This window comes from Thermobia domestica, chromosome 5 (genome assembly GCF_964235325.1).
Source record: "Thermobia domestica chromosome 5, izTheDome1.hap1.1, whole genome shotgun sequence".
In the NCBI taxonomy this organism is placed as follows: Eukaryota; Metazoa; Arthropoda; class Insecta; order Zygentoma; family Lepismatidae; genus Thermobia; species Thermobia domestica.
The window spans coordinates 291288693-291302988 of NC_137458.1; the positions used below are offsets into that span (position 1 = coordinate 291288693).

Here is a 14296-nt window from a genome sequence, read left to right on the forward strand (position 1 = left end):
GTCAGCCCCTCCGAGCAAATGCGTAAGCTCCAATAGGTTCTTTTATTTCGCAGGGCTCAAACTTACCGGTGGAGGTACATCGCAGGCGCAATTTTCCCTGTTCTTGAGGTAGAGCTCAAATTTCCCAGACGCAAAATTCGCGACACCGTTCGAATGACCTCGGAAGACGATATCTTTTTCAATACTTTTTTTTTATATTCTTTTACTCGAGATTTCTTCATAGCTTCTTATTAAAATACTTACTAATATATCCTCATTTTATTGTCCTAACCAATCAATATGGGTATGTTGTCAGTAAAATATTTAGATTGATCGAGCCTCTGGTGTGTAACCACAGTATTTCATATCATGCCCCCATTAGAAATCTTGGCTAAACGAACCAATATATGTTGCCAATAAAATAGTTTAGAATGATTGAGCCCCTGGTAAATAACCACAGTATTTCATGACAGACCCCCCCCCCCCTTCCTATTACCATATTCTAGCTACGTGCCTGACTCAGCTAATTCTCTACATTCTTTACCAAGCACACATTTTCTAAAGCGGAAAATGCTCTCTAAATACCTAAGCTCATTATTTTCAGCAGATGCACAAACTGGGTAACATTCTATCTACACGAATGTTATATATGTCGATTACTGGAAACCGCTTCTCGCTATCTATTACCATATTTACTATATAATGATTAACGTTAAAACCGGAAATGGTTGATTTGTACCGCTTCCGGTTTGAATATTACATTCATCAGGGAACTCGATTCTTAACTATTGACTCTGTACATCATGGCCAAAATTGATTGGTAATCCATCAGATAGTTCTTGAGACTGTTTGTTTCACTGACGGACAGAATGAATATATGGCTATAGAGTTTTGATAAACTAAATTCGTTAATGAGTGATGATGGAACAAATATAAGAAAGGGAACCAAGAGTACCACCGGGAAAATTTTCGAACACAAAATTAGCCATCGAAAACCCACATGTCCTGGGTAGAATACCATAGATGAAAACTCTACCACTGAGTCATCAATCACCCGCTTATTAGTTTCGTTAATTATTATACTAATATAAATTAATGAATGCCTGCTTATGTTAATTATTGAACAATTACATAATGATAAAGGATTTAGTATTCTTCGGGATGAGTTTGAAAAGGTTATATCCGAGATTAGGAATGGAAAGGCAACAGGAATAGATAACATACCAATAGAATTCATTAAAAATATAGGAGACAAGGGAAAGAAAGAATTGTGGCGACTATGCAATGAAATATATGAAACAGGAGAATGGCCAAGAGACTTTCTAAAAACGATCATGATACCGATGGCTAAGAAATCGAACCCAAAGAGATGTGAGGATTATAGAACTATTAGTCTCATATCTCATGCAGCTAAAATTCTGCTCCGAATACTGAACAGAAGGTTATATGAAAGAACAAATAAAGAGGTTGAGGAGGAGCAGGTCGGGCTCAGAAGAGGCAAGGGCACAAGAGATGCAATTGGATTATTAAGGGCGATCGGTGAAAGATTTATAGAAAAAGGGAAAGAGGTGTATGTTATATTTATTGATCTTGAAAAGGTTTTTGACCGCGTGAATTGGGAATTGTTGTTGGGAGTTCTAACGAAGATAGGGTTGGAATGGAAAGATAGAAGACTAATAAGAAACTTATACATGAACCAACAAGTAAGTGTTAGGATAGGGGAAGAACTGACGGAAGAGAGTGCAATTGGAAGGGGAGTTCGACAAGGATGCTGCCTCTCGCCAACACTATTTAATGTCTATCTAGAAGAGATAGTGAAAAAGAGCCTACATGATGATGATAGCATTTCGGTAGGAGGTAGAATGATTAGGTGTATAAGATTTGCAGACGATATGGCGCTTGTTGCAGAATCTGAAAAGAAAATCAATAAAATGTTAGAAAAAATGAGAAAGGGCTTTGAAGAAAATGGGATGAAAATAAATGTTAGAAAGACAAAAGCCATGGTGATTGGAACGAAGGGGTCTGTGTCAAATATAAAAGTAGGAGAGGAGAAAATAGAACAAGTGAATAGTTTTCGATACCTGGGTAGAATTCTTAGTAATGACATGAAATGCGAACGTGAAATAAAAGCAAGGATAGGAATGGCGAAAGAAGCCTTTAAAAGAAAGAAAAGTCTGTTTTGTGGGACCTTGAACAAAGGGTTGAGAAAAAGACTCATAAAATGCTTCGTGTGGAGTGTTGTACTGTATGGGGCGGAAACGTGGACATTACGTAAAGGTGACGAAAATCGACTGGAAGCCTTCGAAATGTGGGTGTGGAGAAGAATGGAAAGAATTAGTTGGGTCGAGCGGAAAACGAATGAGAGAGTGTTAGAAATGGTGGGTGAGAAAAGAACACTTCTAGATATTATTAGGAAGAGGAAGAGAAACTGGTTGGGACATTGCCTAAGAAGAGATTGTATCATGAGGGACATCCTAGAGGGTATGGTGCCGGGAAAGAGAGGGAGGGGCGAAGGAGACTACAATTAATGGATGATATTAAAACAGAAAGATCATACGCGAAGACGAAAAGGTTAGCGGAGGACCGTGGAGCATGGAAGGTTCTCAGCTGCGGCAAGTGACCTGCCAATAAAGGCAGAATACCTATGATGATGACATTGTATACTTCGTAAAGTCAAAAATTATAAATTTGTATTTACTGTACATACAGTGAGCGCAGAAAGTGTTCGTACACCTATGCTATTGAAACGAGAATGCCTGCGAAAAAGAAACAGAAAATTTAAGAAGTGTAATAACACACACAATATGAATAATGAAAACTAAGCTTTATGAATATATCAATAAAGAACCACAAAGACAAGTTTAATGGTCAGAAAGTAAATAAATTCCGTAGAAAATGTATAGAGTAGACGCAAAAAGTGATCGTACACCTGACGTACGAATACGAAACAAAGATACTACAACTGGGGTTCACTAGTATTCACCTGAGTATACACCTCTGTATAGCATGACGAGTAACAGCAGGGGTTTAGTTGTGAATAGGAGTGAAAAAACTGCACGGTGGGCTGTCGAAATGGGAAGCAACCGAACAGAAACAAATGAGGAGACAAGAAAAGTAATTATTAAAGTGCATAAGAAGGGTAAGTCTTTGAGAAAGATAGCAAACCTCAGGGGCAGATCCAGAGGGGGGCGATCGGGACCATCGCCCCCCCCACAAGAGGAAACTTTCTTATTTTATATATAAATAAACCCATCCATAACAAGTTTGGAGCTCTTAAAAGTAGCAGTATTACTGCCGACCGCCCCTTCCCCAGAAGTCCGTCCTGGATCCGCCCCTGTATAGAGTAGCCACAATCGAGTATTTTCCGCTGTATGTTTGGAGTCGTTGTCTTGCTGAACAATAAATTGTTTTCAAGAACCATCTTCTGCGCACTAGTATGGAGATATTCCTTTAATATGTTAATATACACTTTGTGGATCATCACTCCATCGATAAGGTGGAGACGACCCACTCCTGAGGCACTCATACAACCCCAGACGAGCAGGGACCCTCCTCCGTGTCTTACTTTAGGGACGAGATTTTGTGGATTCATCTCTGTATTCAGCTTGCGCCATACCATACGCCTCCCATTGGACTCGATAAAATTAAATTTACTTTCGTCCGAATATATGACCCTATTCCAGAAAGAAGCCTGATCCCTTATCTTTATACTCTATTTCAAACTTTAGTCTCTTTATACGATTTGTCGTGTTCACCCAGAACATTTTCCTGGCTATCCGACCATGATACCCTGCAAATATTCCGCACTGTACTGGCTGATACTTTAACACCGCGTGTTTCCAGATCCGTTGCCAATTGCACAGCACTACTTTTTGGAACCTTTTTTCTTTCCCTAATAATGTAACGTTTACCTTGTTCACTCAACACTCTTGGTCTTCCAGTTCTTTATTATTATTATTATTATTATTATTATTATTATTATTATTATTATTATTATTATTATTATTATTTTATGGTTTCGCACAGTGATAGAAACATTATACATCGCAATTATTGTTTGTACTGTTAAACGAGGCCTGTCTGCAAGGTTTACTCTATAATACCTTGAAACAGCTTCGCTCACCTCCCCAATCCCCAGACATGAACCCTATAGAACAATTATGATCTGTTCTGGAGACAAGAATCAGAAGGCACAGCTTGTCTACTAAAGAAGGCCTAAGAAAAGCTATTCAAGAAGAATGGGACATAATCAGTCCCGAAACTACAGAACTACGAACTACTACAGGTGAAATCAATGCCACGAAGACTACAGACAATCATTAACGCACAGGGTAATCCCACAAAATATTAAATAACGTAATATACTTTATAAGCATTAATTCAAGCAGAAGTGTACGGTGACTTTTTGCGTTTACAAAAATGAATTCTCTCTTTTCTTCTGAACAAAACAGTGATTGTGTTTGTTTGGCCTTTCTCTTGTATATAGAAATAAAATGTATGAATGTGTAGTCTTAATTCTGGTTATATATATATTTTCCACTTCCCGTTCTCATGCTAGCTGTTTTCAATATAAAGTATGCACGGTGTACGAACACTTTCTGCGCTCACTGTAGGTATGTTGATAATAAGCGAATGTTATTAGAATATTTGTTGAGATTTATTTTCCTTCACTGCCTTTCGCCTGGTTAAAAAGTAGTTTGCAGTCCTTTGGAGCAGCTGCAGGTGGGAACGCGATAATGTTTGAGACATACCGGCGACTTTTTTGTGTGTGAAAATAAGACCTTTCTCATAAAGTAGTAAATAACTGCAGTAGCAATTGTCTACGTAAATGATAAAGACATATCCAACTACAAGAAATTAATACAGTATATATAGCCTATTCATTATTGTGTTTCCTTTTAACAGCTACTAGCTAAGGATGGGCAATTCCAGAATTTTTACTTTCCGGAATCCGGAAAGTAAAATCGTAAAAATTCCGGATCTCGGAAAAATTCCGATTTTTTCTAAATTCCGGATTTTTTCCGAATGTCGGAATTTTTCCGAAATCCGGAATTTTTCCGAATTCCGGAAAGTAAATTTTCCGATTCCGGAAAACAAAATTTCCGGATTCCGGAAAATTTTGGCCATCCCTAATATATGTATATGTATATATATATATATATATATATATATATATATATATATATATATATATATATATATATTGTAAAACTTTGTCGCATATAGGTATAGGTAGAGCGTTAATAAAAAGTGTGTCCGGAATCGACTCCCACTACCGACTTCCATTATAAAAGTTTCACTATAAAAGTATTTTTACAAAATATTGTACAAATAATCTCTCTAGTATACAAGGTTAGTTAAAGGTAGTCTTTGACCATAAGGTCGCAGACAGGATCTCTGTAGAGTCCCATAGCAGGCTAAACAGAGGGGAGTTAGGGACCCAATGCTCCGTAGCAAGCAGAGGAGAGTTAAGTGGCCAACAGAGCCCCGTAGCAGGCTAAGTGACTGTGGTTAGGATTCCCAGACAGCCCCGTAGCAGGCTAAGCCAGGAGATAGGATAGGCATAGTCCCGTAGCAGACTAGAGGCCTGGAGTTAGGTTACTTCTAATGTTCCGTGGTAAACAGTAGGAGGGACACCAGAAAACTGGTACAGAATTGCCGTCGTCCAGCCAATTTATAGGGTTCCTTGGGTGCCGCTGCTGCTCCGTTGTCGTCTTCTGCTCCGTGGGAGGGGCCAGAAGCCCGTCGTCTGCAGGTGATTGTAGATCCATCTGGTGTGGAATCCTCTTGCCAGTGTTTGTCAACACTAGCGTGTAGATTTGTTTATTCACTACATCACGTGGGACATTACAATATGGATTCGGTACCGCAACAAAAAATTCTACCTGTGACTTGATTCCTCGAGTGGTAGAAATCTACGAGCATTCTGTTTCCAATATTGATTCCTGTAGAGTGAAACGATTGTAGGAGACGACAGTTTTTTTTAAATATATATATATATATATATATATATATATATATATATATATATATATATATATATATATATAGGGGCGGATCCAGGATATGATCAAGGGAGGGGCTAAACCATATTTTGAGGCTTTATCCAGTGTAAAGCATGATTGAAGCCCATTTTATCCAGTGTATACCTGAGCGTCAAGGGGGGGGGGCTATAGCCCCCCTTAGATCCGCCACTGTATATATATATATATATATATATATATATATATATATATATATATATACAGGGTGTTAAATAAGAAGAAAAAAAGTTAGTCTGGACTCTTCCTCGAAAGTGGATCATTTCGGAGTTATAGGGTGCCAAAAACCAGTGAAACAGCTGAAACAAGTGAACTTTAAAAGTTCATAACTCCACTACTGTGGGACCTATCCTAGTCGGGTCAAGACATCACTGAGGAACTGGTATGTGAACTATTCAAATATCCGTTTAAGAATGCTCCAGTACTTGCAAACCAATTTTAGAGGTAGGTGCACACTGATCATGTACTCTCAAACAGCCTCTCTAAAAATGATTGTGCAAGTACTGGAGGTTCGGAAAGATGATATTTAGAGAGTTCCTCAGTAATATCTTGACTCGACTACGATCGGTCCTATTGTAGTGGAACTATGGACCTTTATAGTTCACATTTTCACGTTTCTGACACCCTGTAACTACGAAACTGCACTTCTGACCACAGATCCATATGAACTTTGTTTCTTATTTTGATGTGAGTTATCTATTCCCAAAATATTTTGACAAATTTTTATAACATCCTATATATATATATATATATATGTTGGGAGCAATGTTCGAAAACGGCCATTGGCCGAAGAAAGTGATCAATTCTAAGTTTGGACAGATGCAATTATCCAAAGTACGAAGAAGTCTATCATTTCGGGGTTTGGTCGCTTAATAGTATCCAAAGCTAGGTTTGGATAATTACAGTTCATCCAAAGCTCAATTTAGAAAGGAAAATAAGAAAAAAAATTATTAATTTTTTCACATTTTACACATTTTACAAGATTTTTATTTTTCAATGTTTAAGAAATGAAAATGTATATCACAAAATTCTGTCAAATAAGAAGTATGAAATTCGTATATGAATAAAAATAGTTCTTCGTATTAATTCCTTCTAATTCAGCTTACTTTCTTTTTTAGAAGACTTTTAGAAAATATGCACCATATAAAAATAAGTACAATAATTAATTAAGCATTAACAGCAAAGTGCGTTAAATGTTTTAAGTTCAGTTATTAACACAATGAAACAGTGAAGAATTTGAAAAACGTGTGCTGAAAATTTTAAGCTGTAAGTGCGAAAAAATATAATGAACTTACAGTTATAAAATGGAATAACTGAAATGCAGATTCGCCACATATACAGGCTCTTCAAGTACATTGTAATAGGTCAACTGTCCAGTTACTTGTTCCTACACGCACTTGAGGAATGACACTTTGAGTTACACTTTACACCCTTCTTTACACAATTACATTTTTTGTTCAAACAGAAGTTCCTGCAGCCGCACTTAATAAACCCCTGCCTGGAGTGTGTTTCTGCTTCAGCTACACTTCTAAGTGAAATGTCTCTCTGCGGAACATCACTGATCTGAAGAAACTGTTCATCTGCGAACTGGAACTCATTGCGCGCGTACAGCTTTCTAATAATTCCCGAAGAAGTCCCCAACTGGTAGAGATCGTTATCGTTTCTCCCCATAACCACAGCCATGACGTTCCTCGGAGCAGCTCTGCCTCTGTCCAATTCTGGGATTTTGATTAGAACAGTTTGTCCTACGTCTGCACGAGGGAATTTTTTACTTGACGCCATTAACATTTCATTTGCTTGTCGCTTTAAATGTATTTTGGATCCCTCACGTGCCTCTCGTATACTCTCACTTCTTGTGCAGATGTTGCATCTTTTTTCTTGATTTGCGCACGGACATGGAGATTCATTTGCTTCCACAATTGCAGTGTTGATGGTCTCTAAAGAAGCTGGAAATTCTGGAAAAGTCTCTCTTTCCTGCCGAAGATTATTAAGGGAATCACGAACGAATGAATGCTGTGCGTCCTGTCCTGAAGTGTCTTCTTGTACATCACGAGTCAATGAATACTGTACATCCTGTCCTGAGCCTTCCTCTTCCTGCATGGTGTCACAGTGTGGATCACGAGTCAATAAATTCTGTACATCCTGTCCTGAACCTTCCTCTTCCTGCATGGTGTCACAGTGTGGATCACGAGTCAATGAATTCTGTACATCCTGTCCTGAGCCTTCCCCTTCCTGCATGGTGTCACAATGTGGATCACGAGCCAATATTTCTTGTAGATCTTCCTCATTGGTCAAGTCTCGTAATAAATCACATGGAAGAGATGAATCCGAAAGTCCATTTCTCATGGGAACGCCAAACAAAGCCTCGTAGGGGCTCCGGTTAATGCCCCTATGGAAGGACCTGTTTTTCTTCATCTGGACAAAACGAAGACCCTCAGCCCAAGACGAACAGCTATTTTCTGCCATCCATGTAATAAGAATGTCTCGAACATCTTGGTTCGCTCTCTCAACACTTCCTTGAGACTGAGAGTGGCGCGGCTTGCCGTGCACTATTTTCGACCCAAACACTGAGGCCAGCTCACTTGTAACTTCAGCTGCGAACTCACGTCCGTTATCACTTTGAAGAATACAAGGTGCACCAATAATGCAAAATATATCCATCAGATGATAAGCAACTTCTGATGCTCTTTTTGTCTTTAATGGGCGCAAAAACAGAAACTTTGTGAGATGATCCTGATAATTTAATATGAACTTGTATCCTTTGTCCGGTTCACTCTGCATGTCGATAAGATCAACCTGACCCCTAGAATTAAGCAGATTACTGAGAATAGGTTTAACAGTCAGTCCTTTGCACTTTTGCTTCTTTTTCAACTGACACTGCCCACACAATTTGAGATAAATATTGATGATCTCTCGTGTTACATTACAGTACTTTAGCTTAAGTTCTTTGTCCAAGCATCTCAAACGTTTGTGGCCAGTGTCAATGTGAGCTTTATGAATGACACTGTATAATTCTCCGGTGTGACAGAAATACCTAATAACACTATCACCATCTTTACGTTTTTCGATAAGTTTCTCAACCCCACCAATACTTAAAACATCATATCTCTTCAGGCGACGATAGTCCAGTGACGTCAGTGACTCACCTCTTTTCTTTTTCTCTTGCGAAGCCTTCACCTCCAACAGCAATTCATTGTACTTCTCTGGAGATAACAAGAACGTATTATCTGCTGTACTAGCTCGAACGTAGTCGTCTAGTTTTGCTTTGAAGTCTTCTGCTGCAACCATACTCATTGTTGTGCACGGTCTTCAATTTCACTTCAACGAATAAACAATTGTGAGTGGCAAAGAAAGCATACACGTTAACACATAAAGCTACCGCCTGACTGAAGACTGACTTCTGCTTTACCCTCCCTATATTCTCCGAATGCGCATGCGCCACGAATAAAAAAATGCAATGACATCTCGCAAGAACAACTGGAAATAACTAAATTGAGCTTTGGATGAACTGTAATTATCCAAACCTAGCTTTGGATACTATTAAGCGACCAAACCCCGAAATGATAGACTTCTTCGTACTTTGGATAATTGCATCTGTCCAAACTTAGAATTGATCACTTTCTTCGGCCAATGGCCGTTTTCGAACATTGCTCCCAACATACATATATATATATATATATATATATATATATATATATATATATATATATATTCAGAGTGGCAAGAATAGATTTCGTTTCAGCTCTTATTCTTTTACTGAAACCAGAAGTAGTAAAAACTAGTACAATTTCCGGTACCTTTATACCTTTATATAGTAATAATTGTAAGAGAGAGCAAGATACTGTTTTTGGTATTGATTCAGCGTCCGAAGAATAGATTCTATCTCTGACCTTATTATCCCCTTATTAGAACCGGGGGTTATAGTTCTAATACTTCCGGTTTTACCACTGAATTTGTATAGTTCGAAAGTCTACCCGTAATTTCACAGTGTAAATCAAAACTCACCTGTCATTATATTAATATTCAGACTTCTTCTTTTACGGTGTTGTATGGTATTGTGCTGTCATATCTTCACTGTGTCTTCTGTCCTTAGAGATAGACATGTGTTACGACAAGAAATATCAGGATATCTTGCACAAACACATACAGTTATGAGCACATGTTTTTATTGTCTATTGACGTTATATGTTACATTATTTTGTTGCATAATGGCAAAAATAGCTCTTATCTTTCATATTTATGTTCGTTGAGTATGTAAAAAGCCAGGAATAAAATATGCAGCTACGTGAAAAATGATAATGCTTTCATATTGACTGTGCGCACTCATGAATGAGTATATAATAAATAAGAATGTTTTAATATAATCTCTTTCCAGCCTTAGAAAAACGTAGATGTAAACAAACCCACCTGACCACCAGTGGGTCGACGACTAGTGATTGGTTGTTGGCTTCGCTGCACGAGTGTCCTACCGCAATATGATCCCTACGAAAAAAATAATTTCAAATAAAGATATCTGAATTTATCCTGCATTTTGTGATAATAAACGCACGTATATAACATTTAACAATAGATGTAGCTTTATTTCAACCTCACCCATACTTGAACATATAGTATTTATTGCTCATGCGTATTACGCATTCGCGCGCCGACCCCGCTCATTTAAAATTATAGAATGCAGAGTTTCATGGCGACGATGAGTGACAATAATCCATCTTCGTCTCGTGTTATAAAACACAAAAGAGGACAACAGGAGCAGAGGCAATCTCATTTACATAACGGTTTATGGAAATACATATTTCCAACATAGAAGTAGTCAGTGTCAGTGCGTTAGTTATTTATCACCAACCGTAGCCTTACACTTTGGAAATTATGCGACGACAGTAAGCTAGCAGACAATCTTGCTGTTCAGTCTCTCGCTGCCGAAAAACGTGTGAGCCGCGGAATAATACATTTTGCATTGTTTACGTTTACTTTATTCTAAGTCTGGAATGACTTTAAATTATGTTTTATTGTGTATATTTTTTTTCCTTTCGACTGATTTTGGTGCTGGAATCTTCATCAGGGTTAATTGTATTGTATTAGAAGAAAATCTTTACTTGTAATTGAAATTACATACCTGCAATTTCTTCTTAAACTACTGTTTAAGTTGTGGAAACTAAGAATTAGACTGAAGAAAGATACTTTTTGTAGGCCCTGGATCCTGAGTTTTTATTATTATTATTATTATTATTATTATTATTATTATTATTATTATTATTATTATTATTATTATTATTATTATTATTATTATTATTATTATATTTTATTTTATTTTATTTTAAACGCGTCTGCCATCTGCACGTTCTTCCTATTGAAAACAATGTTTCCATGTCTAACTCTAACAAGGTACTTTTTGATATATGGAAAATTCCCTATATTGAGATTTGCGATGAATTTGGATGTCCTTATATATAAGTGATTATAAGAAGTCTTATAAGTGATTTGTACCTTATTTATGGTGTAAATCTGATACAGGGTTGCCACCTGCTCCGAATTATGCCTAAGAGGGACGATTTATATGGCGTAACGCCAAATTATCCAAAACATTTTCAAAATATGAGACAGAAATTCTTGGCGACATTTGTAAAGATCGACACAGATGTATACTTATTCGTATTGAGATATCGATATGGTTCTGTCAGTAAACATTTTCATGTTGACAGCAGTAGAATCACCGTCAGTGATTCAATGGTTCATATCTTGTATTCGATTACCTGCCTTTTTTTTCTCTCTCTCTCTCTCTCTTTTGACTGATTCAATGGTTCATAACTTTTATTCAACTAACCTGCCAAGAAGCTAATGCTACGAGTTGTGTATTTCATATGTTTTTGCTTTAAATTTTCTTTGCAATTTTCATTCATGAATATTTGAATTTCTTTGTATTATTCTTAATAAATTGTTTCCTGTGCACGTTTGGGTGTAATGAAGCGGCTATCTTCACACATGTTCTGTGGTGAGCGTGCCTTGCTTCAGGTTAATTAATTTAATATAATCAAACCCGACGAAGATTTCAATATCGGTGGAAGTCGAAAGGATAGGTTAAGGAAAAATAAAATAACTATATAAAGTAATAAAACATTTTATGTCTTGTCGTACCTTTGACGTTAACACTAATTTTCTTTTTTCTTTTTGTTTGTTTCTTTCTTTTTACAGGAAACGATTCATATTCGAAACAAGATACTTCCGCAGCCATCAAGGAAAACAACGATGGACAGGTGCAAGAACCCGTGATCCTGCGAAATGTGTTGTCGAAACAGGATTCCTCTCGAGACATCAAAGAAAAGAACGATAGAAAAGTGCAACAACCAGTGGCCTTGCATAATTCAGCGTCACAGCAAGATACTTCTCGTGTCATCAATGGACAGGTGCAACCATCACTGACCTTAGGTTCAAGCCAGGCTCCATTAGTGACTTCAAGTTCATGGCAGGTTCAGCCTGTTTCTAACTCACTTGTTGTTATTCCCTTAAGTGCTCCGCAAGTGACTACATCCGTAACTCAGCCGAACTTAAGTAGCAGATCCACCAGTATGTTGTCATCTGTACCACCACCATTAACTTTTTATTTTAAGAAAACTTCACCACAAGGTGATCCATCGCGTGCTGGACAGCCAGGTTTAGTTTTTATTGGAACTTCTGGTGATCGAAGAACATTGGGGCTAATGGGTACGGTTCCTGCTTATCCGGGCAGCAATAACACTAATGTAGCTTCAAACATTATGCCCCAAACTACAGCTAACAGTCAGATGGTTCTGCGTCCTATGGTTCAAAGTATGCCCGTTGCAACATCCCCGTCTCAGGGTATATCATATGGAAGCAATGCAAATTCGTCACAGGTGAATATATACAGTGGTAATGCTCAAAACAATATACTTCCAACTGGAACAAGCAGTTACAAGCCATCACAAACTAGATTAGATCATGTACGTCCGTCTGGGATAATAAAACAACTACGTGGTGATACGAATATTACTCTCAAAACAAATCCAAGTTTACCTCAAAATACTTGTCAGCAGAGGTTACCCTCCTTACCCACAATTCCTGCCCCAACACCAAATACTATTGAAAATAGATTGAGAGAGATTGGACCATTGAGCTCATCACCTCCAGATGTCAGTACTGTACCTCGGTGTAGAAACTCACATTCATCAGAAGTGAATGTATGTGCTGTTAACAGTAATCAGAGCATATCCTCGGTTATATCGCAAAATACTATAGCAGATAATGTGCGTGACTCTGGTGTATCAAAAACGCTAATAGTTGAAACATCCGTCGGAGTGACAGATGCGCAAAGTAAAAGTACTTTACCCTCGTGTGTTGTTTCCGCGGGAATTTCACTTACAAGTAAGCCATCAACATCTCCTAGTGAACCTGACGTAATTAATGTTGACGAACCTGTTGAAACGTCGGATAATCGAACAGTGCGTATTTCACACAAGACTGAAGTCATTTCGTCATTAGTGAAAGAACTTCTTGACCTTATGAAGAAAAACGACTTACCCCTAAATGCTGAAATTATAAATTGTTATATCAAAAAAGTCGAGTTATTGAAGACGATGCCAGTGAACGCAAAAGTGTTCCAGTGTTTAGAGATTCTTTTCACTCGATTAATGGATAGAAAGAAGAAGATAGGTAAGCATTATTGTATTAATTTATTGTTATTCTTGTTAATGTCATTGTTATTCTAGATTGGAAATCAAAAGGTAACATACCAATATTGCGTTGCATAGTCTTGTAAATAAAATGTAGTGAAAGTTCAGATATTCAGTATCTGTGACTTTAACCACGCGACATAGTATTAGTTGAATTCTTGATAAATACACAGGTGTTAAGTGCTCATCAGTCTCATCTTCACTTTTTCACTCTACTATGAGTACTAATAATCTATATATTAAAATGCAAGGTTTATATGTTTGTGGTCAAGTAAAGTTTATATGTTTGTGGCTAATTCTTTTGACAATATCTCGGAAACCACAAGCTCTAGAAAGATGCCGTTTTCATTGTTCGATTGTGAATTTTGTGTAGATTGTTCAGTTGTAATTGACTATTTTTTTTTAATGGCCGTTATTTCTTTATTACATTTTTTAGGGGTACACTGGAAGTATTGAAATTAAAAAAAAAAATAAAGGATCATATCCTACCAATACCACACATTTGTATGCGAGATTAGTATATCTCTCCGGCGTTTGTTTCATGGCCAAATGATAATAAAAAACGAAGGATAACCATATCTCCAGTCT

At 37.4% G+C, this 14296-nt stretch overlaps 1 protein-coding gene across 7 annotated transcripts in view; it reads left to right on the forward strand.

Moving 5' to 3' along the window:
• LOC145686687 (uncharacterized) overlaps nt 1-14296 on the forward strand; it is a 313040-nt gene that overhangs the window by 80364 nt on the left and 218380 nt on the right. For all 7 annotated transcript variants that reach the window (XM_081760226.1, XM_081760225.1, XM_081760228.1 and 4 more), the window contains exon 5: nt 12213-13688. In XM_081760226.1, coding sequence (XP_081616352.1) covers nt 12213-13688 — 1476 coding nt within the window. The remainder of the gene's footprint in view (nt 1-12212; nt 13689-14296) is intronic.